The following is a 22,335-nucleotide window of genomic DNA, read 5'->3' as shown; positions in this document are numbered from 1 at the left end:
AAGAAGGGATGTTAACTGATGGCTTTGTAGTTGAAGTAGCTGGTTTCGAAGATGGTGTGGGCCAGCAAGAAGAGCCAGCAGATTTCCATAGGGGTGTGGGCGATGTGTTCCTTGTTGACAAACTAACCAAAATCCCCCTTCTACTCGCATTTTGGCACTACAGGAGCTTGAAGACAATTTGACATACTTAGTAGTTGAAGTTTTTATTAGGGTGCTTTGTTTTACTTAGCCTTGGAACGACAAAACTAAACTAAACCTTAGTGAAAGTATATTCAACATTTACTACCACATGATAGACTAAAAGCTGTAGACTACTAATGGTAAACAAGCTGAATGGCCTAAGGAAAGAAGGGTAAGGTAGTAAGAGGTTCGGGGTGAGGGGAAGGGATTTACCTTCACGGTGGGGGGGGGGGGGGGGGGGGGTTGGTGGTGGTGGTATGAGTTGGTTGTGTTGCATGAGTGTGTTTCTTCAGAGTGGGAGAGGGGAAAGTCAAAAAGAAACTGGCAACTGAAAATGTATGTATGCAATCAACTTTGGAAATTCTGATGTACAATAACACATGAAAAAGTAAAGAAGGTTGTGCCCAATGACAGTGTGAATAATTACACACACACGGGTGGTTAACCCCACTCCAAGAAAATTACCATCCACAGGTTTGTTTAAAAACATTTAATGCCAGAAAACATAATGCTTATTTTTGGTTATGCACATTGTTATGCCATTTCCATCAGGCATTTCCCTCCTGTTACGTTATAACGGTTAGCCAATATAACTTTCCTCCTGAAACCTACCATTGCATACATGCCATTAAAACTGAGTATTTATTATAAGTAAAATCACATAATTCAATTTTCAGAGATATCACATTTGTAGAGTTGCAGAATATATTTTGCACATTAAAATGATCTTGGACTTCACGATTTGATATTTGAAGCCAGACAAAAAAGGCATGACTTTTTTTCATCCTAAAAGAGCTCACAACTCTCTCCTTTAGTGAAGAAAAACCCAGATGAATAGATTAGCAGAGCTGAATACCAGAAACACAGCATGTGGATGCTAACTAATCAGCACGCATCATTGTAGTAGTAGTAAATCTGAAATGATCCTTTCCTGCAAAATGTCCTGGGTTAGATAAAATATATACGTATTTTGCATTTTATTGGGTATTACAGTTTATCACAATAGCTTGTTATTGGGTGTGTGGTAAGGATAAAGGAGAACACAAAGTTAAAAGTTCATAAATGTATTTTTATCTCAAACACATAAGGCAGCAAGATAACACTTTTCCAGCACTGTGCAAACACTGGAGTGCTATATATTTCTGTAAAAGGAAAATAATAGATTTTTCAGGCACATTATAGGGCTGCCAAAGAAGAGAAATATATTTGTGCTAGCTTAAATAACACAAAGTAAAATACTAAGTCACCTAACAGTTATAAATCCATTTTGAGAATGCCTTTATTCAAAAGGATACATCAAACTGTGTGGCTTAGTGCAGCTATTTTACTAGTGGCTATCATATGCACGTGCAAAACACGACAGCCACTGTGGCTCTCTTGGGGTCTTGTAACACTGCGCTTTTTTTTAATTAATTTTTTTACACTACATACAAATATTTAAAACCCACTTTGTGAATCAGGACGTTTACCTAGAAACAACTAAGAATTTTGCTCTTGCAGAATTTTCTGGCATCCTATGCAGAATGTATTTTGGTATAGAAGAGGATGCATAGAAAATGTCCAACAGGAGTAAAGTGTGCTTTTCAAACACAGTAAGGCAATGTTGAAGTATTTCACACTTCAAAGAATGACTGATAAAAATATTAATACAGTAAGAAAGAATGAAGATCCCGAGCTCCTCAAGGCTGCCTAAACCATCGTATAATGCTAAGCAATTTTGCCCCTCAAGAGCTGCTATAACAATGCTAAATTAAGCCCCTCCCATTTTGGTTTTCCTAGGCAAACACACAAAGCGAATCTAAGTGTACATGTCACTCAAGCCTCTACCTGGAAACATCTTTCATGCTCACACACTCAACTGAAGAGAGTCCTTTGCAAAGCAATCAGTATTCCCTTTTAGAGTACTCAAGAGATTCATCCAAGGGATTCCTGTAGGTTTTTAATTCCTAAGCGCATGGTAAAGACATGTAGACATGAGCAACCTCTCAAGAGTTTTGTGGCACCCATAATATGAGTACCACTACTAAAGTGAAAGCGCTGAAGGATAGAATGTCATTCAGTTGAGGGATATGCAATATAACTCACTACAGAGGACATCCCCTGAGGAGGCTTGGGGGCACCACCGACTCACTCATCTATACTGAAGGCACTTTGGCAATTGTTCTACTAAAAAGGGATTTTAAACCAACTCAGGCGCTATCTGGACATTCAGACTGTACAAGCAAACTGACAGGGCTGGGGTTTTTAGTCTCCCTCTGTAACATTACACCAGAACTACTGCTTAGAATTCACTTCAGAGCATTATTCTTCGGCACCAAAGTACTTTGGAAAGACAGTACTCTACCCACTTGGAGCCAGGTTGCCTCTCACAGACAAAAAGACATTCATTGAGGCTTTTCTCCTTGCACATTTGATTATGTGGATGAAAACCTTTGACAACGGGGATGCTAGTAGGGGATGGCTTGTAGTCAATCAAGGGACCTATTTATACAGAACTTTACAATGGATGTGTCTTTTTCTAAGAATCCATTTTATTTCTTCTCTACGTAATGCTTAAAGTGTTTGTGACCTCAACATAATTGGACATAAAATCTTCTTTCCCGAACTCAAATTTTCCTAATGGTCCTGAAGAAGAATTGGTCTTTGAGAGTTGTAATGTCTTATGGTTAGTAACTTTAGTGCTTGGAGTACGCTATACAAAACCCCTTTGGTGTCCTCCTATTCGAGTAATCAATCCAAAGAGACTTGACTCTGCAGCGTTACTCCACCCTGAAAAACGTCGACTGGCACTGAAAGGTTGTTTCAGTTTCCCTTAGAACAAAGTTGTTATCTACTATTTTGGGAAATATGAGGTTAGAGAATGAAATTACACACACTCCTGAGCTTTTGAAGATTTGGAAAGAGAAACATCCAGGTGAAAACACTCCTGGTTACGTACATCTTCATGGGCTACAATTTAACTCACCAATCCCCGTTAGCGGCAAGCACAAATTATTACACTTGACTACAATCATTCTCTTTGCAGTCTGCATTACAATCCGTACTGCTACAGTGCAAAACTACAATCCTAGTTGCAACGGAACCCTATCAAATATGTTGTACTTACAGTATTACTCTATAGGTACGGTAAGTTCCTTTATGCCACTATCCAGGCTGCTCACATGACAGCAGCAAGATTGGCTATATTTTAGTTTTTATACAGCATTTGCTACTGCAGATGATGAAGATTCATAGCGTGGTAAATTACAAGGATTAATATGAAATGCCTTAATGATACGCAGAGCCGTTAACAACTGAATTAATGAGGGAATAAAGGTTGAAGTTGTGTCGAAAAATAAATAAGGTTGGATATGGTATGGATGTCGAAGGTCTTACCACTCCCTCAGTTTTCCAGACCCTTTTTTTTTTTTTTTACACACTGATACAGCACATCATCTTTACATAAGTCACTGCTAGACCTCCAGCACTGTGGTTCTATAGCACCTCTTCACAATATATTTTCGTCATACCGAAATCCAAACACACCCATTCACTCGGAGCTTTCTTGTATGTTCCTCTCACCCATCCTTTGACTGTGCAGTAACGTAAGCAACTCTCACCTCGGTACACCACATCAATTTATCCTGAGCTATAATAGGAACAGAAGATTAAATAACACAGAAAATGACCCTCAGACTCACAGCATTGACAGATGGCCAATCAAGGTCTGCCACACAGGCATACTCATTCTGATATACTACTGAATGGGAGGCACCTGCAGTTTTACATCACCAAATTAGTTTGAGTTACAGTGACCTGCTCCAGCTCATACAACAGCTAAAATCCATTTGCATCTATGTACCAATGGGATAAAGAATCCACCACATACCCAGAGCATCAGTGATTTAACCAATCTTTTACACAAGGAAGACGAACACAGAATAATACAGATTTCACAAGAAAACCAAAACACAACTAGACACTCAGGATCATCTTGGTGCCGCGCAACCCAATTACTTTGGGTTTTGGTGGACTGCTCTTACTCTTACACAAGCCAATAGAGAGAGTCAGACAGACTCATACACCACCCGACACAAATAATATAACCACCATATGCTAAAAGACACACTCACTCAGAGTATAAAGCAGGTTCTTCACACAAGTGCAAACACAACAGTACACTAAGCAACAACTCACATGTCTTGTCACCCAATTATTTTAGGTTACGAGCACAGTGCCCTCTCAGCACCCAGAACCCCAATGGAATCCATCAAGCTGCACTATAATGCAAAACGTTAACAGCCAGTCATAAGCAAGACCCAACACATCCACTCTATGCTGCAACACAGGTTTCACAGCCACTCTTCTAAAACATGAGCTTCATCAAATTAGGGAACAACGTAGCTAATGTGTGCTGTAACACTAGCCTCCAACATTCACAATGACAAAGTCAGACACTCTTAGGTGCAAAGAAAGGTATCAATTTTGCCTTTCAAGCTACATTTCAAGACCATCCCAACCAAGCCACAAACTAAGCCAATCACTTTTGGATATAATAACAGTATAATGCTGAGCCACGAAAGGTGGATGCATCATTTCATAGGTGCCCTGTGCCGATAACACAAGCCTCAAAAAATTATCACCAGCAAAGACAGTCAGTGTACCTTACTATGCAACATATTCTCCATGCCTAGTTGACTCTGTGGCAGGACTAATGTACACCAACAAGATAAATTACATTGATTAAGTGTTCATGCAAGCATCAGCACTCCCAAGTACAGTAAACCTGAAAACATGTCCATTAGTTAGCACTGCAATGCCAACTCACAGCATTAAAACAAAGGCACCTTTGGTAAGCAAATAAAATGGCTTATAAGTGTTAAGAGGTACTGCAGCCTTCCATCTGCAGAAAATGTGATAAATTCTGCGAGTTCTCTTCCTGGATTCAGCAGAGCGAATTGAAGGAATAACTTGCTAATAAAGCTCAACAGACCACCTGATGATAATGGAATCATCAGTTTTGGTTAATGCCCATCAACACTGCCATCGCTGTAGAGATATCACTCAGTGTCTTTCTTCAGTGGGGGGCGTTGAGCACTGACTGGAGATCAAGGTGCAAGACGTCACAGCCAATAGTGTACTGAGAGTCCTTGTGAAAGGCACAGATGCTGCAGGAGTGCATAGTATTTCAATGCATTTTTTCTATATTCTCTTCTTTCACTTTTACACTGGTGCGGCCAAGTTTGGCACAAGCCTTTTGCCCTTCAGACCAGCATTCCCATGCGGGTCATCTTGGCAGACAAGAATGTGTGCAGGAGAAAAACAATCGGTTTCGGGCAGGAATGCAGGTCCAGAGTCTGTGGAAGAGAGCACACCATTAATCAGTATTAAAGGAACCTGGGAAACAACCAACCCAACCCCTTCAACTCCTCAGCTTGCAACATAACAGCTATCAGACCATAGGAAAATAAGGGGCGACAGACAAGACAATGGGAAACAAAGCTATGTGACCTCTTAAATATTTCTTGCCATACAACGTCAACATACTCCCCACACTACTACCACACAAATTTAGAAAAAGAACAACCCAATACAGGAAGCAACACAAGATGGTCATTGGGGTCTTCTCCTTCGTCGTCCCAGACAAAAGTGCAGCTACGGAAGTCGAGTGTACCTCTTAGCTTTCACTCTTGAAAATCAAATCACCTCTTAAGCCTTTTTGACATTCTGCGAGTTAATCTGTCAATTAGTAAGAAGCACCAAAGGATATACATATATATATATACATATATATGGAAAATGTCACTTACCCAGTGTACATCTGTTCGTGGCATTAGTCGCTGCAGATTCACATGCTGTGCACAGTCCGCCGTCTGGTGTTGGGCTCGGAGTATTACAAGTTGTTTTTGTTCGAAGAAGTCTTTGAGTCACGAGACCGAGGGACTCCTCCCACTTCGGTTCCATTGCGCATGGGCGTCGACTCCATTTTAGATTGTTTTCCCCGCAGAGGGTGAGGTAGGAGTTGTGTATGCTAGTAATAGTGCCCATGCAATGGAATGAATACGTATGTACCAAATGAAAGTTAAAGTAATATATTTAGAAATGTACAAATGTTCAAGATCTACTTCTAAAACGGCTACAGGCTCCCGGGGAGGCGGGTGGGCGCATGTGAATCTGCAGCGACTAATGCCACGAACAGATGTACACTGGGTAAGTGACATTTTCCGTTCGGTGGCATGTGTAGCTGCAGATACACATGCTGTGCATAGACTAGTAAGCAGTTATCTCCCCAAAAGCGGTGGTTCAGCCTGTAGGAGTTGAAGTAGTTTGAAATAAAGTTCTTAGTACAGCTTGACCTACTGTGGCTTGTTGTGCAGATAACACATCTACACAGTAGTGTTTAGTAAATGTATGAGGCGTAGACCATGTTGCTGCCTTACATATTTCGTTCATTGGATTATTTCCTAGAAAGGCCATGGTAGCACCTTTCTTTCTGGTTGAGTGTGCCTTTGGTGTAATAGGCAGCTCTCTCTTTGCTTTAAGGTAGCAGGTTTGAATGCACCTAACTATCCATCTAGCAATGCCTTGTTTTGAAATTGGATTTCCTGTATGAGGTTTTTGAAAGGCAATAAATAGTTGTTTTGTCTTCCTAATTAGTTTTGTTCTGTCAATGTAGTACATCAGCGCTCTTTTGATGTCTAATGTATTTAGTGCTCTTTCAGCTACTGAATCTGGCTGTGGGAAGAACACTGGTAATTCTACTGTTTGATTTAAGTGGAACGGTGAGATAACCTTTGGCAAGAATTTTGGATTTGTTCTTAGAACCACCTTATTTTTGTGTATTTGAATAAATGGTTCTTGTATGGTAAATGCCTGAATCTCACTCACCCTTCTTAGAGATGTGATGGCAATGAGAAATGCAACTTTCCACGTTAAGTATTGCATTTCACAAGAATGCATGGGCTCAAAAGGTGGACCCATGAGTCTTGTTAAGACAATGTTGAGGTTCCATGAAGGAACAGGTGGTGTCCTCGGTGGTATAATTCTTTTTAGACCTTCCATAAACGCTTTAATGACTGGTATTCTAAATAGGGAAGTTGAATGAGTAATCTGCAGGTAAGCAGATATTGCAGTGAGATGTATTTTTATGGAAGAGAAAGCTAGATTTGATTTTTGCACATGTAGTAAATATCCTACTACATCTTTTGGAGATGCGTGTAATGGTTGAATTTGATTATTATGGCAGTAACAAACAAATATTTTCCATTTATTTGCATAGCAGTGTCTAGTGGAAGGTTTTCTAGCCTGTTTTATGACCTCCATACATTCCTGTGTGAGGTCCAAGTGTCCGAATTCTAGGATTTCAGGAGCCAAATTGCTAGATTCAGCGATGCTGGGTTTGGATGCCTGATCTGTTGTTTGTGTTGTGTTAACAGATCTGGTTTGTTTGGTAGCTTGACATGAGGTACTACTGACAGGTCTAGTAGTGTTGTAAACCAAGGTTGTCTTGCCCATGTTGGTGCTATTAGTATGAGTTTTAGTTTGTTTTGACTCAATTTGTTTACTAGATATGGAAGGAGAGGGAGAGGGGGAAAGCGTACGCAAATATCCCTGACCAATTCATTCATAGAGCATTGCCTTGGGATTGATCGTGTGGGTATCTGGATGCAAAGTTTTGGCATTTTGAGTTTTCTTTTGTTGCAAATAGATCTATTTGAGGTGTTCCCCAAATTTGAAAGTAAGTGTTCAGTATTTGGGGGTGAATTTCCCATTCGTGGATTTGTTGGTGATCCCGAGAGAGATTGTCTGCTAGCTGGTTCTGGATCCCTGGAATAAATTGTGCTATTAGGCAAATGTGGTTGTGAATTGCCCAATGCCATATTTTTTGTGTTAGGAGACACAACTGTGTCGAGTGTGTCCCCCCGTTTGTTTAAATAATACATTGTTGTCTGTTTTGACAAGAACATATTTGTGGGTTATCATGGGTTGAAATGCTTTCAGCGCTAGAAATACTGCTAACAGTTCTAAGTGATTTATGTGAAACTGCCTTTGATGTATGTCCCATTGTCCTTGGATGCTGTGTTGATTGAGGTGTGCTCCCCACCCTGTCATGGAAGCATCCATTGTTATAACGTATTGTGGCACTGGGTCTTGGAAAGGCCGCCCTTTGTTTAAATTTGTACTGTTCCACCATAGAAGCGAGATGTATGTTTGGCGGTCTATCAACACCAGATCTAGAAGTTGACCCTGTGCATGTGACCATTGTGATGCTAGGCACTGTTGTAAGGGCCGCATGAGCAATCTTGCGTTTGGGACAATGGCTATGCATGAAGACATCATGCCTAGGAGTTTTAATACCATTTTTGCTTGTATCTTTTGTGTTGGATACATGGCCTGTATTACCTTGTGAAATGTTTGAACCCTTTGTGGACTTGGAGTGGCTATCCCTTCTGCTGTGTTGATTGTCGCTCCTAAGTATTGCTGTGTTTGACACGGCCAAAGGTGTGACTTTGCATAGTTGATGGAGAAACCCAGCTTGTGAAGGGTCTGTATGACATACTTTGTGTGACGTGAACACCTTGTTAGCGTGTTGGTCTTGATTAACCAGTCGTCTAAGTAAGGGAACACGTGTATTTGCTGCCTTCTGATATGTGCAGCTACTGCCAGGCATTTTGTAAAGACTCTTGGCGCAGTTGTTATTCCGAATGGCAACACTTTGAATTGGTAATGTATTCTTTTGAATACGAACCTTAGGTATTTCCTGTGCGAAGGATGTATCGGTATATGGAAATACGCATCTTTTAGGTCTAATGTTGTCATGTAGTCTTGCTGTTTGAGTAGTGGGATTACGTCTTGTAATGTGACCATGTGAAAGTGGTCTGATTTGATGTAGGTATTTAGTGTTCTGAGATCTAGTATTGGTCTCAGAGTTTTGTCCTTTTTTGGTATTAGAAAGTACAGTGAGTAAACTCCTGTGTTCTCCTGTTGGCTTGGTACTAATTCTATTGCGTCCTTTTGTAGTAATGCTTGAACTTCTAGTCCTAGAAGATCTATATGCTGTTTTGACATATTGTGTGTTTTCGGTGGGACGTTCGGAGGGAATTTGAGAAATTCTATGCAATAGCCATGTTGGATAATTGCTAAGACCCAAGTGTCTGTTGTTATTTCTTCCCAAGATTTGTAGAATTGGCGTAGTCTTCCCCCCACAGGTGTTGTGTGAAGGGGTTGTGTGACTTGTGAGTCACTGTTTATTTTGAGGGGTTTTGGGACTTTGAAATTTTCCCCGATTTCTTGGGAATTGGCCTCCTCTATATTGTCCCCGAAAACCTCCCCTTTGATATTGACCCTGGTAGGTAGGTGGTCTTGTTTGTGAAGTGTTGGTTTCTGTGGGTTGACCTCAAACCCTCCCCTAAAAGGTGTTTTCCGAAATGTGCCTCTGCTCTGCGGGGAGTAGAGTGCGCCCATGGCTTTGGCTGTATCAGTGTCCTTTTTTAGTTTTTCAATGGCAGTGTCTACCTCCGGCCCAAACAATTGCTGTTCATTAAACGGCATATTGAGCACAGCCTGTTGGATTTCGGGTTTGAACCCAGAAGTGCGCAGCCATGCGTGCCTCCGTATTGTGACTGCAGTGTTTATTGTCCTTGCAGCTGTATCCGCCGCATCCATGGAAGACCGTATCTGATTATTCAAGATACTTTGTCCCTCTTCCACCACCTGTTGCGCTCTTTTTTGGAACTCTTTGGGTAGGAGTTCGATGAAATGTTGCATTTCATCCCAATGAGCCCTGTCGTATCTTGCCAAGAGTGCTTGCGAGTTGGCGATACGCCACTGATTTGCTGCTTGTGCTGCAACCCTTTTTCCTGCTGCATCAAATTTGCGGCTCTCCTTGTCTGGAGGAGGTGCGTCGCCTGATGTATGAGAGTTAGCTCTCTTACGAGCTGCTCCCACAACTACTGAGTCCGGTGTTAGTTGTGTTGTAATAAATATTGGGTCTGTGGGCGGTGCCTTATATTTTTTCTCCACCCTTGGAGTTATGGCTCTGCTTTTAACTGGCTCCTGAAATATTTGTTTTGAGTGCCTTAGTATTCCTGGGAGCATGGGAAGGCTTTGATACACGCTATGGGTGGAGGACAGGGTGTTAAAGAGAAAGTCATCCTCAATAGGTTCTGAATGTAGTGAGACATTGTGAAATTCGGCTGCCCTTGCGACCACCTGTGCATATGATGTACTGTCCTCAGGTGGTGACGGTTTAGTTGGATATGACTCTGGGCTATTATCAGACACTGGAGCGTCGTAGAGGTCCCATGCATCGGGATCATCCTGGCTCATTGTGGTATGAGCTGGTTAGTGCGTTAGTGGTGGAGTTTGCGCCGGTGATGCATGTGTTAATGGTGGTGGAGAAGGTGGTGGGGTTACTTTCTTTACCACCTTTGCTTGTGGTTGCTTGTCCCCTTGTTGGAAGGCAAGTTTCCTTTTCATCTTGATTGGGGGAAGAGTGGTTATCTTCCCTGTGTCTTCATGGATGTGAAGCCTCTTTTGAGTGTAGTCAGTCTCTACCTCTTGAAGTTCTTCCCCAAATCTATGCAATTGGGTGTTTAGCCCTTGTTCCTCTGTATAGGAACTAACTTTCGGTTCCGAGGCTTTTTTCGGTACCGAAACCGTTTCGGTAGTCTTTTTAGGCTCCGAAGAAGTTTTCTTTGATTTCGGCGTGGTATCTCTGTGCCGAACGTTTTCGGTGCCGCTGTCTCTGTGCCGAAGTTTCTCGGAGCCGGTGTCTCGGCTCCGAGGTTGCTGTGTGGCGGTATCACGACCGGAGTCGGATGACTTCGACACCAGCATGCCCATTTTCGGTGCCTTGGCTCGGTCACCTTGTTTTTGGGTTAAGCCATGGCCTGTTGGCAGTGGCGTCCCCTGGGCCTTTGTGGACTTTTCGTGAGGCCTAACTTTCGACGTCTTACTCACGGTTGTTATGTCTTCGGCGTCTGATTCCCCCGAATCTGACTCGTAGATGGAGAACGCTTCCTCTTCGTCCTCGAACCGTTGTTGTCCTGTCGGCGTGGACGCCATTTGCAATCTCCTGGCTCTTCGGTCTCTGAGCGTCTTCCTCGACCGAAACGCTCGACAGGCTTCACACGTATCCTCCTTGTGCTCGGGGGACAGGCACAAGTTACAGACCAAATGGTGATCCGTATACGGATATTTGTTATGGCATTTAGGACAGAAGCGGAACGGGGTCCGTTCCATCAGTCTTGAAGTCGCAAGCGGTCGGGCCGACCAGGCCCCGACGGGGGATCGAAATTACCCCGAAGGGCCACCGGAGCTCTTCAAGATTCGGTGTCGATTTGTTCTAACTAACCCGATACCGAACGCAACAATACCGACGATTTTTCCGAGATTCTAACTAACTTTCCGACCCGAAACACGGAGCGAAAAGGAATACGTCCGAACCCGATGGCGGAAAAAAACCAATCTAAAATGGAGTCGACGCCCATTCGCAATGGAACCGAAGTGGGAGGAGTCCCTCGGTCTCGTGACTCGAAAAGACTTCTTCGAACAAAAACAACTTGTAATACTCCGAGCCCAACACCAGACGGCGGACTGTGCACAGCATGTGTATCTGCAGCTACACATGCCACCGAACATATATATATATATACATATATATAAATAAGAGAGAGAAACAAACATCACCAGCACTTCCATTCTTCCTCAATAAACCTGCCTTGGCAATGAGTGTCAAATTTCATATTCTCTGGCAGGTCTACATTCTTCTCACGCACACCATCCTTGCATCCTCTTTTCAATGTCACTTCATCCTTTTTTGTCCACTGTCTGATCCCATTTATCCTTCTTTTGCTCACCAAACCAGCAGCCAGACACCACGTGTTAGCTATCAATAACCCACTATTGCTTGTCAGGAGGTGAGCACCATGTATCTTTGAACAATAAATCTATTAATTATCTGCTCCATTTCCCTTCGTCGTTCTCTCTTTATCCTTACTTTCATTTTTTACTACCACCCTAGCTGGTACTTTGAGCTTCATGCAGTCCTTAGGCTGCCTCAAACAACTAAGATCCTTACTTTCATTAAGGGTAGTTCATTACAATCATTTTTATATCCAAGATTCAGGAGAGACCTGTAGATTTGGGATCTGGGAAGAACGAATGCAACACAAATGATCTTAATAAGGGAAGGAACATGAGTTATTACAGAAACATTAGTACATCACTTTGTACAGATCATTGGCAATGGAGTCTGAATTTCACTCATGCTACTAGTAGCTACAATAGTCACTAGAAAAGCCACTTTCAATACTATGGTAAACGTTGGAATTATAGATGGGCTTGAACACTGGTCTAAGTAGCAGGCACCTCAATATGGATACAGGTATAATAAGGTTGGTGCAGGTTTCCTGTGTGGAGAACATACATTAAGGCTAGCTAGCAAGTTTTTATATCTGGGCAGGTGAAAAAACATTATAGAGAAGGTATTCGGTAGCCATAACACACAAATTTACCTCTAAAGAACAAAACCAGTTGATTTAGCCACATGTGGAATACACTGTAGTACTGACTATTTTATACAGGTACCTAGATTAATCTCCTTCACCAGGGACGAAATGCATAATCTTCACTTAAATGTATAATGTGTTCACATGGAAAGCCACTTCACTTCCGTCACGATGACCATGCCCTCAGAAGCAAGATTCAGATGACATGCTGGATGTTTTCAGCAGCCCTGCAGTCAAGATCAGTGATGGGGTCTGTGGTGTAGGATCCTGACATACATACTGGACAGAAGATTCAAGCTGCATGAAAGCCTCCACCACTGTTCCCTTGCAACAGAAACAATGACGGTCTGCAAACCACCACTGACGAGGCTCGTGTGTAGCAGTAATGCCTTTTTCTCTGTAGTGTAAACTGGATTGGCACAGTCTGAGGAAACAACTGGCAGAAAAATGCTCCTGGCCCGTCTATGAAAATACATTTCCCCTGTGATTAGATTCTGGGAAATTGGGAACAACATTGTAGCATGTTGTAGTGGCAAAGGGTTTGGGAATCAAAGTTGCACTTTCAGAGAAAATTAACTCAAGCACCTTGTCTTACAGTAACCACGTTTAAGCTTCCATGTGCTTTCGGCTGTCACATGTAAGCAAACCACTCTGCACTGAGCAGTCACAATCAGCTGTCAAAGTGGATGAAGGAAGCAGACAGAAGCAAGAAGATTTCTAGAAGCATCTTCAACTGTTTGCTTTGATCCAGTTTGTGGTCTTTAAATTGTATATGGCCCGAAATCCCTGCTTTGGGGTGCACACATTGGGAGTATATTTCCCCGATGTGTGTCACATGATTTTTAATCACCATATTCTGAATCTCGCAATATACTTCCTTAACCTCCTGGTCTATGAGAACAGGTCTGCAGGTCTTCTGTGAAATACTGAGAGAGGCTCAATTAAGCCAGAGTTTGTAACCATTTTGTACATTATCATCCTTTTGTTAGGCTCTGCTGCACTGGAAGATACATTCTGTGCTTAGGGGCAAACGAGTGTGGAGCGATGGTGGCAGAACGGCTGATGCTACAGTAGGCTGCTGGCTTCCTCTGCGTCAACAGAAGGCTTTTGAGACTGCTGTTGCCTCTTCCCATAAGGTTTATGAAAGTAAACTGATGCTGCTCCAAATTAGCTGGAGTAAGAAAATGCCTTCTCCAATCAAACTTCTTTCAAAGTTTTGACCTTCGATTTTGCTTTCCGATTTCCTCATCTACTTGAGATCTGAGGAAAAGGATTCACAAAGAAAGGAAAGACTTCCATCTTCCACTGCGCTAATGAATTGAGAGGTGAGAAGAAATCATTTAGATCTTTCTAAGTCCACACAATAGCCATAATCACTCACCGCACCCCAAATGAGATCGGTGAAAGGTCAGAGAGAAATATATTGGACTAATTCAACTAAATCAGTTAGACTAACTCTTCAAAAGGTCCCATCATCAAACCTCTTCCCCAAACTCAGGAGGTAGGGTTGGGCATTTGGGCCAGTGGCCAATGGATCTATTTGAGGGAACTCTTAATCTTACAAGGTAACTTGCATTATGTTGTCTCCAAGAACCCATTTGAGGCTTTCAACAAAATATCTGCTTAGAAGATGTGGCAGGCAGTTTAAAGACCTGGGAGATGCACAGCCTGAAGTACAAGTTACTTACCTTCGCTAACAAAATGTCTGGTAGAGACATATTCTAGTCGCAGATTCCTTACCTTAGAATTTCCCCCAGGCGTCAGACTGGATCAAGAGATTTTTCTTCGAGCAATACCCTTGCACGTCGGTAGGTGGCGTCGGTCGATTCCACTGGTGTCGTAGTCGCCGTGATGACGTCCGCAGTAGTTTATAGACGCCGCCTCAACGTAGTGACGTCAGTTCCTTTTAACCACTTTCCACGCCAAAGCACAGAGCTGCTAAGAACACTGAGATTGGTGCGCCAGAGCTAAAGACCTGAAGGAGGAATCCCTGTCCCTAGAAATCAGTTTGCAAACGGGGAGGATGGGTGGGTCAGTAAGGAATCTGCAATTAGAATATGACTCTACCAGATACATTGTTACTGAAGTTAAGTAACTTGTACATCTGTAGGAAAATTGCTCCTTGTTGCAGTTAACCCCCCCTCCACTCTTTGTCAAGTCAGCATCAATGTCAGGCAGTGTGTGCTGGGACCCTGCTAACTAGGCCCCAGCACCAGTGTTCTTTCACTAAAAATGTACCATTATTTCCACAATTGGCACACCCCTGGCACACAGAAGTCCCTTGTAAAAGGTATCAGTGGTACCAAGGGCCCTGTGACCAGGGAAGGTCCCTAAGGGCTACAGCATGTATTGTGCCACCCTAAGGGACCCCTCACCTAACATATGCACACTGCCACTGCAGATTGTGTCTGTTGGTGGGGAGAAAAAGGCTAAGTCGACATGGCATCCCCCTAAGGATGCCATGCACACAAAATATTGCCTGTGGCATAGGTAAGTCACCCCTCTAGAAGGCTTCAAAGCCCTAAGTCAGGGTGCACTATACCACAGGTGAGGGCATAGCTGCATGAGCAATATGCCCCTACTGTGTCTCAGTCATTCTTACACATTGTAGGAAGTTGGCTCTGTATGCACTATTTCAAAGTAAGGAATAGTATGCACAGAGTCCAAGGGTTCCCCTTAGAGGTAAGATAGTGGCAAAAAGAGATAATACTAATGCTCTATTTTGTGGTATTGTGGTCGAGCAGTAGGCTTATCAAAGGAGTAGTGTTAAGCATTTGTTGTACATACACACAGGCAATAAATGAGGAACACACACTCAGAGACAAATCCAGCCAATAGGTTTTGTTATAGAAAAATATATTTTCTTAGTTTATTTTAAGAACCACAGGTTCAAATTCTACATGTAATATCTCATTTGAAAGGTATTGCAGGTAAGTACTCTAGGAACTTTGAATCATTACTTTAGCATGTATACTTTTTACATAAAACACAATAAGCTGTTTTAAAAGTGGACACAGTGCAATTTTCACAGTTCCTGGGGGAGGTAAGTTATTGTTAGTTTTAACAGGTAAGTAAGTCACTTACAGGTTTCAGTTTTTGGTCCAAGGTAGCCCACCGTTGGGGGTTCAGAGCAACCCCAAAGTTATCACACCAGCAGCTCAGGGCCGGTCAGGTGCAAAGGTCAAAGAGGTGCCCAAAACACATAGGCTTCAAAGGAGAGAAGGGGGTGCCCCGGTTCCAGTCTGCCAGCATGTAAGTACCCGCGTCTTCGGAGGGCAGACCAGGGGGGTTTTGTAGGGCACCGGGGGGGACACAAATTAGCACAGAAAGTACACCCTCAGCAGCGCGGTGGCGGCGGCCGGGTGCAGAGTGCAAACACGCGTCGGGTTTCCTTCAGGTTTCAATGGGAGACCAAGGGGTCTCTTCAGCGATGCAGGCAGGCAAGGGGGGGCTCCTCGGGGTAGCCACTACCTGGGCAAGGGAGAGGGCCTCCTGGGGGTCACTCCTGCACAGAAGTTCCGTTTCTTTAGGGGTTGGGGGCTGCGGGTGCAGGGTCTTTCCCAGCCATCGGGAAATGGAGTTCAGACAGTCGCGGTCAGGAGGAGCCTGGGGATTCCCTCTGCAGGCGTCGCTGTGGGGGCTCAGGGGGGACAACTTTGGTTACTCACAGTCGTAGAGTCGCCGGAGGGTCCTCCCTGAAGCGTTGTTTCTCCACCAGTCGAGTCGGGGTCGCCGGGTGCAGTGTTGCAAGTCTCACGCTTCTTGCGGGGAGTTGCAGGGGTCTTTAAATCTGCTACTTGAAACAAAGTTGCAGTTCTTTTGGAGCAGTGCCGCTGTCCTCGGGAGTTTCTAGTCTTTCTTGAAGCAGGGCAGTCCTCAGAGGATTCAGAGGTCGCTGGTCCCTTGGAAAGCGTCGCTGGAGCAGGTTTCTTTGGAAGGCAGGAGACAGGCCGGTAAGTCTGGGGCCAAGGCAGTTGGTGTCTTCGGTTCTTCCTCTGCAGGGGTTTGTCAGCTCAGCAGTCCTTCTTCTTGTTAGTTGCAGGAATCTGTTTTTCTAGGTTCAGGGAAGCCCTTAAATACTAAATTTAAGGGCGTGTTTAGGTCTGGGGGGTTAGTAGCCAATGGCTACTAGCCCTGAGGGTGAGTACACCCTCTTTGTGCCTCCTCCCAAGGGGAGGGGAGCACATCCCTAATCCTATTGGGGGAATCCTCCATCTGCAAAATGGAGGATTTCTAAAAGTCAGAGTCACCTCAGCTCAGGACACCTTAGGGGCTGTCCTGACTGGCCAGTGACTCCTCCTTGTTTTTCTCATTATCTCTCCTGGACTTGCCGCCAAAAGTGGGGGCTGGGTCCAGGGGGGCGGGCATCTCCACTAGCTGGAGTGCCCTGGGGCATTGTAACACGAAGCTTGAGCCTTTGAAGCTCACTGCTAGGTGTTACAGTTCCTGCAGGGGGGAGGTGTGATGCACCTCCACCCAGAGCAGGCTTTGTTTCTGTCCTCAGAGAGCACAAAGGCTCTCACCGCATGAGGTCAGAAACTCGTCTCAGCAGCAGGCTGGCAGAGACCAGTCAGTCCTGCACTGAACAATTGGGTAAAATACAGGGGGTATCTCTAAGATGCCCTCTGTGTGCATTTTTTAATAAATCCAACACTGGCATCAGTGTGGGTTAATTATTCTGAGAAGTTTGATACTAAACTTCCCAATATTCAGTGTAGCCATTATGGAGCGGTGGAGTTCGTTTTTGACAGACTCCCAGCCCATATACTCTTATGGCTACCCTGCACTTACAATGTCTAAGGTTTTGCTTAGACACTGTAGGGGCATAGTGCTCATGCACATATGCCCTCACCTGTGGTATAGTGCACCCTGCCTTAGGGCTGTAAGGCCTACTAGAGGGGTGACTTACCTATGCCACAGGCAGTGGGAGGTTGGCATGGCACCCTGAGGGGAGTGCCATGTCGACTTAGTCATTTTCTCCCCACCAGCACACACAAGCTGGCAAGCAGTATGTCTGTGCTGAGTGAGGGGTCCCTAGGGTGGCATAAGACATGCTGCAGCCCTTAGAGACCTTCCCTGGTATCAGGGCCCTTGGTACCAGGGGTACCAGTTACAAGGGACTTACTGCCAGGGTTGTGCCAATTGTGGAAACAATGGTACATTTTAGGTGAAAGAATACTGGTGCTGGGGCCTGGTTAGCAGGGTCCCAGCACACTTCTCAGTCAAGTCAGCATCAGTATCAGGCAAAAAGTGGGGGGTAACTGCAACAGGGAGCCATTTCTTTACACAAGCCCCCCCCCCCAGCCCACAGGCCAGGAGACTCAGCCAAAGCTGGGAGAGTCTTCCTAGTCTGTCAGGCGAGGAAGAGTAGAGGAAATAGGCTGGTTTGTTGCAGGGCCTACTCTGCCTTACATCCTCCTGTTCAGGTCATTCCCTCTGGGGAACTGACCCACTTCCACAGTGATAGGACCTAATCTGAACTGCCTCTTGTCTGTGCTTTTAATGTCTCCACCCATTCTCTCTATTTTGGGGTTAGAGGTATCCACCTCTGCTAATCTTATCTTAGCCAGGGTCACCCCTAGCTTACCCAAAGAGGTTACCCAGAGCTGGAGTAACCCCACCACGACCAACAGGGTCAGGGGGCCTAACTTGCTATTTGGCATGGGGTCAGACCACCATGCCAAGGATAGTGCAGCCATGAAGGCCAACACCCAGCAGAGGCCACTGACAGCTGTCAGTGCCCAGAACCACACCTTTAGCTCTTCACCTACAAGGGAAGGGGCTACGTTACAGGCTTCTTTGGGTTCAGGGTGCCTGTCTGCTGTATTAGAGTGGGGGGTTACCACATCTTGTAGTAAACACCCTTCTTCCACTCTTTCTTCTGTTAGCTGAGGAGCCACCCACTCAGGCTTAACAGTTGCCTGACTAGCTAGGACTTCTTGTGGGTCAGGTTGGACTTTACCAGTGCCATTTTTGGAGTTCTCCCCTACTGGAGCAGAATCTCCTTGGCTTGCTGGAACCTTGGCTAAAGGTTGTCCATCCTTCCTACACGGTTTTCTTTTCTTTTTCTTCTGGGGCCTGCTTGCAGTTACTGCAGGGGCAGGACCTCCAGAATCCTTGGGAGAGGACTGGCACTGGACCAGTTCCTCTCTTGGGCTCTGACTAACCTCTGGGTAGTCATTTCCAAGGAGACAATCAAGGGGGAGGTCTGTACTGACTACCACCCTTCTCCAGCTAAATGTCCCACCCACTTCTATGGGCACAAAAGCCACAGGCCTATCAGTGACCCTGTCTGGGCTAACTCTTACTCTGGCCATCTCACCTGGGATGTACTGGTTTGAGAACACCAGCCTGTCATGCACAATAGTGTGACTGGCACAAGTGTCTCTCAGGGCAGTGGCTGGGATTCCATTCACCTGTAGGTGGTGGAAGTGTCTACTTCCCTCTGGAATCTCCAACTCACCTGTTGGGCCCTTTTTCCAGTTGAAGGCTATGAAGACCTCATCTGAGGAGTCATCCCCAATGGCTACACTGGTCACCCCTGGGATTTTGCTAGGGGGTTTGTTTTTGGGACAAGAAGTGTCCTCGGTGTGGTGCCCTGTCTGTCTACAGTTATGGCACCATGCCTTAGTGGCATCCCAGTTCTTACCCTGGTACCCACCTTTGTTTTGGGTTGTGTCTTGTGGCCCACCCACCTGTTCTGGTTTTTGGGGGCCTACAGAGGACTCTTTTTCTTTGTTTCTAGTGTCACCCACTTTCTCCTGGGGAGGCTTTGTAACCCCTTTCTTTTGGTCACCCCCAGTGGAAGTTTTGGTTACCCTAGTCTTGACCCAGTGGTCTGCCTTCTTTCCCAATTCTTGGGGAGAAATTGGACCTAGGTCTACCAGATACTGATGCAACTTTTCATTGAAGCAGTTACTTAAAATGTGTTCTTTCATAAACAAATTATAAAGCCCAACATAGTCATGCACTTCATTTCCAGTTACCCAACCATCCAGTGTTTTCACTGAGTAGTCTACAAAATCAACCCAGGTCTGGCTCGAGGATTTTTGAGCCCCCCTGAATCTAATTCTATACTCCTCAGTGGAGAATCCAAAGCCCTCAATCAGGGTACCCTTCATGAGGTCATAAGATTCTGCATCTTTTCCAGAGAGTGTGAGGAGTCTATCCCTACACTTTCCTGTGAACATTTCCCAAAGGAGAGCACCCCAGTGAGATTTGTTCACTTTTCTGGTTACACAAGCCCTCTCAAAAGCTGTGAACCATTTGGTGATGTCATCACCATCTTCATATTTAGTTACAATCCCTTTAGGGATTTTCAACATGTCAGGAGAATCTCTGACCCTATTTATGTTGCTGCCACCATTGATGGGTCCTAGGCCCATCTCTTGTCTTTCCCTTTCTATGGCTAGGATCTGTCTTTCCAAAGCCAATCTTTTGGCCATCCTGGCTAACTGGATGTCCTCTTCACTGGAGTTATCCTCAGTGATTTCAGAGAAGTTGGTCCCTCCTGTGAGGGAACCAGCATCTCTGACTAGTATTTGTGGAGTCAGGGCTTGAGAGGCCCTGTCTTCCCTAGATAGGACTGGTAGGGGGGAATCTTCCTCCAATTCACTATCTTCATCCTCTGTGTTGCCATCCACAGAGGGGTTGGCTCTTTCATACTCTGCCAACAGCTCCTGGAGCTGTTGTTTGGTAGGTCTAGAGCCCATTGTTATTTTCTTTATTTTACAGAGTGACCTTAGCTCTCTCATCTATAGATGGAGGTAAGGTGTGGTGTCGAGTTCCACCACATTCACATCTGTGCTAGACATTATGCTTCTAAAAGTTGGAATACTTTTTAAGAATCTAAAAACTAGTTCTAGAATCTAATTCAAACTTTTACCAAACTTTTAAACTCTAAAAGAAATGCTAACAGGGACTAACACAAGGCCCTAGCAGGACTTTAAAGAATTTAGAAACATTTCAAATTGCAAAAACCAATTTCTAATGACAATTTTTGGAATTTGTCGTGTGATCAGGTATTGGCTGAGTAGTCCAGCAAATGCAAAGTCTTGTACCCCACCGCTGATCCACCAATGTAGGAAGTTGGCTCTGTATGCACTATTTCAAAGTAAGGAATAGTATGCACAGAGTCCAAGGGTTCCCCTTAGAGGTAAGATAGTGGCAAAAAGAGATAATACTAATGCTCTATTTTGTGGTATTGTGGTCGAGCAGTAGGCTTATCAAAGGAGTAGTGTTAAGCATTTGTTGTACATACACACAGGCAATAAATGAGGAACACACACTCAGAGACAAATCCAGCCAATAGGTTTTGTTATAGAAAAATATATTTTCTTAGTTTATTTTAAGAACCACAGGTTCAAATTCTACATGTAATATCTCATTTGAAAGGTATTGCAGGTAAGTACTCTAGGAACTTTGAATCATTACTTTAGCATGTATAATTTTTACATAAAACACAATAAGCTGTTTTAAAAGTGGACACAGTGCAATTTTCACAGTTCCTGGGGGAGGTAAGTTATTGTTAGTTTTAACAGGTAAGTAAGTCACTTACAGGTTTCAGTTTTTGGTCCAAGGTAGCCCACCGTTGGGGGTTCAGAGCAACCCCAAAGTTATCACACCAGCAGCTCAGGGCCGGTCAGGTGCAAAGGTCAAAGAGGTGCCCAAAACACATAGGCTTCAATGGAGAGAAGGGGGTGCCCCGGTTCCAGTCTGCCAGCAGGTAAGTACCCGCGTCTTCGGAGGGCAGACCAGGGGGGTTTTGTAGGGCACCGGGGGGGGGGGACACAAATTAGCACAGAAAGTACACCCTCAGCAGCGCGGTGGCGGCGGCCGGGTGCAGAGTGCAAACACGCGTCGGGTTTCCTTCAGGTTTCAATGGGAGACCAAGGGGTCTCTTCAGCGATGCAGGCAGGCAAGGGGGGGGCTCCTCGGGGTAGCCACCACCTGGGCAAGGGAGAGGGCCTCCTGGGGGTCACTCCTGCACAGAAGTTCCGTTTCTTTAGGGGCTGGGGGTGCAGGGTCTTTCCCAGCCATCGGGAAATGGAGTTCAGACAGTCGCGGTCAGGGGGAGCCTGGGGATTCCCTCTGCAGGCGTCGCTGCGGGGGCTCAGGGGGGACAACTTTGGTTACTCACAGTCGTAGAGTCGCCGGAGGGTCCTCCCTGAAGCGTTGTTTCTCCACCAGTCGAGTCGGGGTCGCCGGGTGCAGTGTTGCAAGTCTCACGCTTCTTGCGGGGAGTTGCAGGGGTCTTTAAATCTGCTACTTGAAACAAAGTTGCAGTTCTTTTGGAGCAGTGCCGCTGTCCTCGGGAGTTTCTAGTCTTTCTTGAAGCAGGGCAGTCCTCAGAGGATTCAGAGGTCGCTGGTCCCTTGGAAAGCGTCGCTGGAGCAGGTTTCTTTGGAAGGCAGGAGACAGGCCGGTAAGTCTGGGGCCAAGGCAGTTGGTGTCTTCGGTTCTTCCTCTGCAGGGGTTTGTCAGCTCAGCAGTCCTTCTGGTTAGTTGCAGGAATCTGTTTTTCTAGGTTCAGGGAAGCCCTTAAATACTAAATTTAAGGGCGTGTTTAGGTCTGGGGGGTTAGTAGCCAATGGCTACTAGCCCTGAGGGTGAGTACACCCTCTTTGTGCCTCCTCCCAAGGGGAGGGGAGCACATCCCTAATCC

General features: G+C 44.9%; 1 protein-coding gene across 1 annotated transcript in view; it reads right to left on the bottom strand.

Annotated features, from left to right (window-relative positions):
* Positions 1–655: 655 nt before the first annotated feature.
* Positions 656–22,335, bottom strand: part of SNTB2 (syntrophin beta 2) — a 370,606-nt gene continuing 348,926 nt past the window's right edge. The window contains exon 7 of the mRNA XM_069218297.1: positions 656–5,516. Coding sequence (XP_069074398.1) covers positions 5,424–5,516 — 93 coding nt within the window. The 3' untranslated portion in view covers positions 656–5,423. The remainder of the gene's footprint in view (positions 5,517–22,335) is intronic.

Source organism: Pleurodeles waltl, chromosome 12, assembly GCF_031143425.1.
Source record: "Pleurodeles waltl isolate 20211129_DDA chromosome 12, aPleWal1.hap1.20221129, whole genome shotgun sequence".
In the NCBI taxonomy this organism is placed as follows: Eukaryota; Metazoa; Chordata; class Amphibia; order Caudata; family Salamandridae; genus Pleurodeles; species Pleurodeles waltl.
The sequence above is the reverse complement of the archived record's forward strand: the minus strand, read 5'-3'. Positions and strand labels throughout refer to the sequence as shown.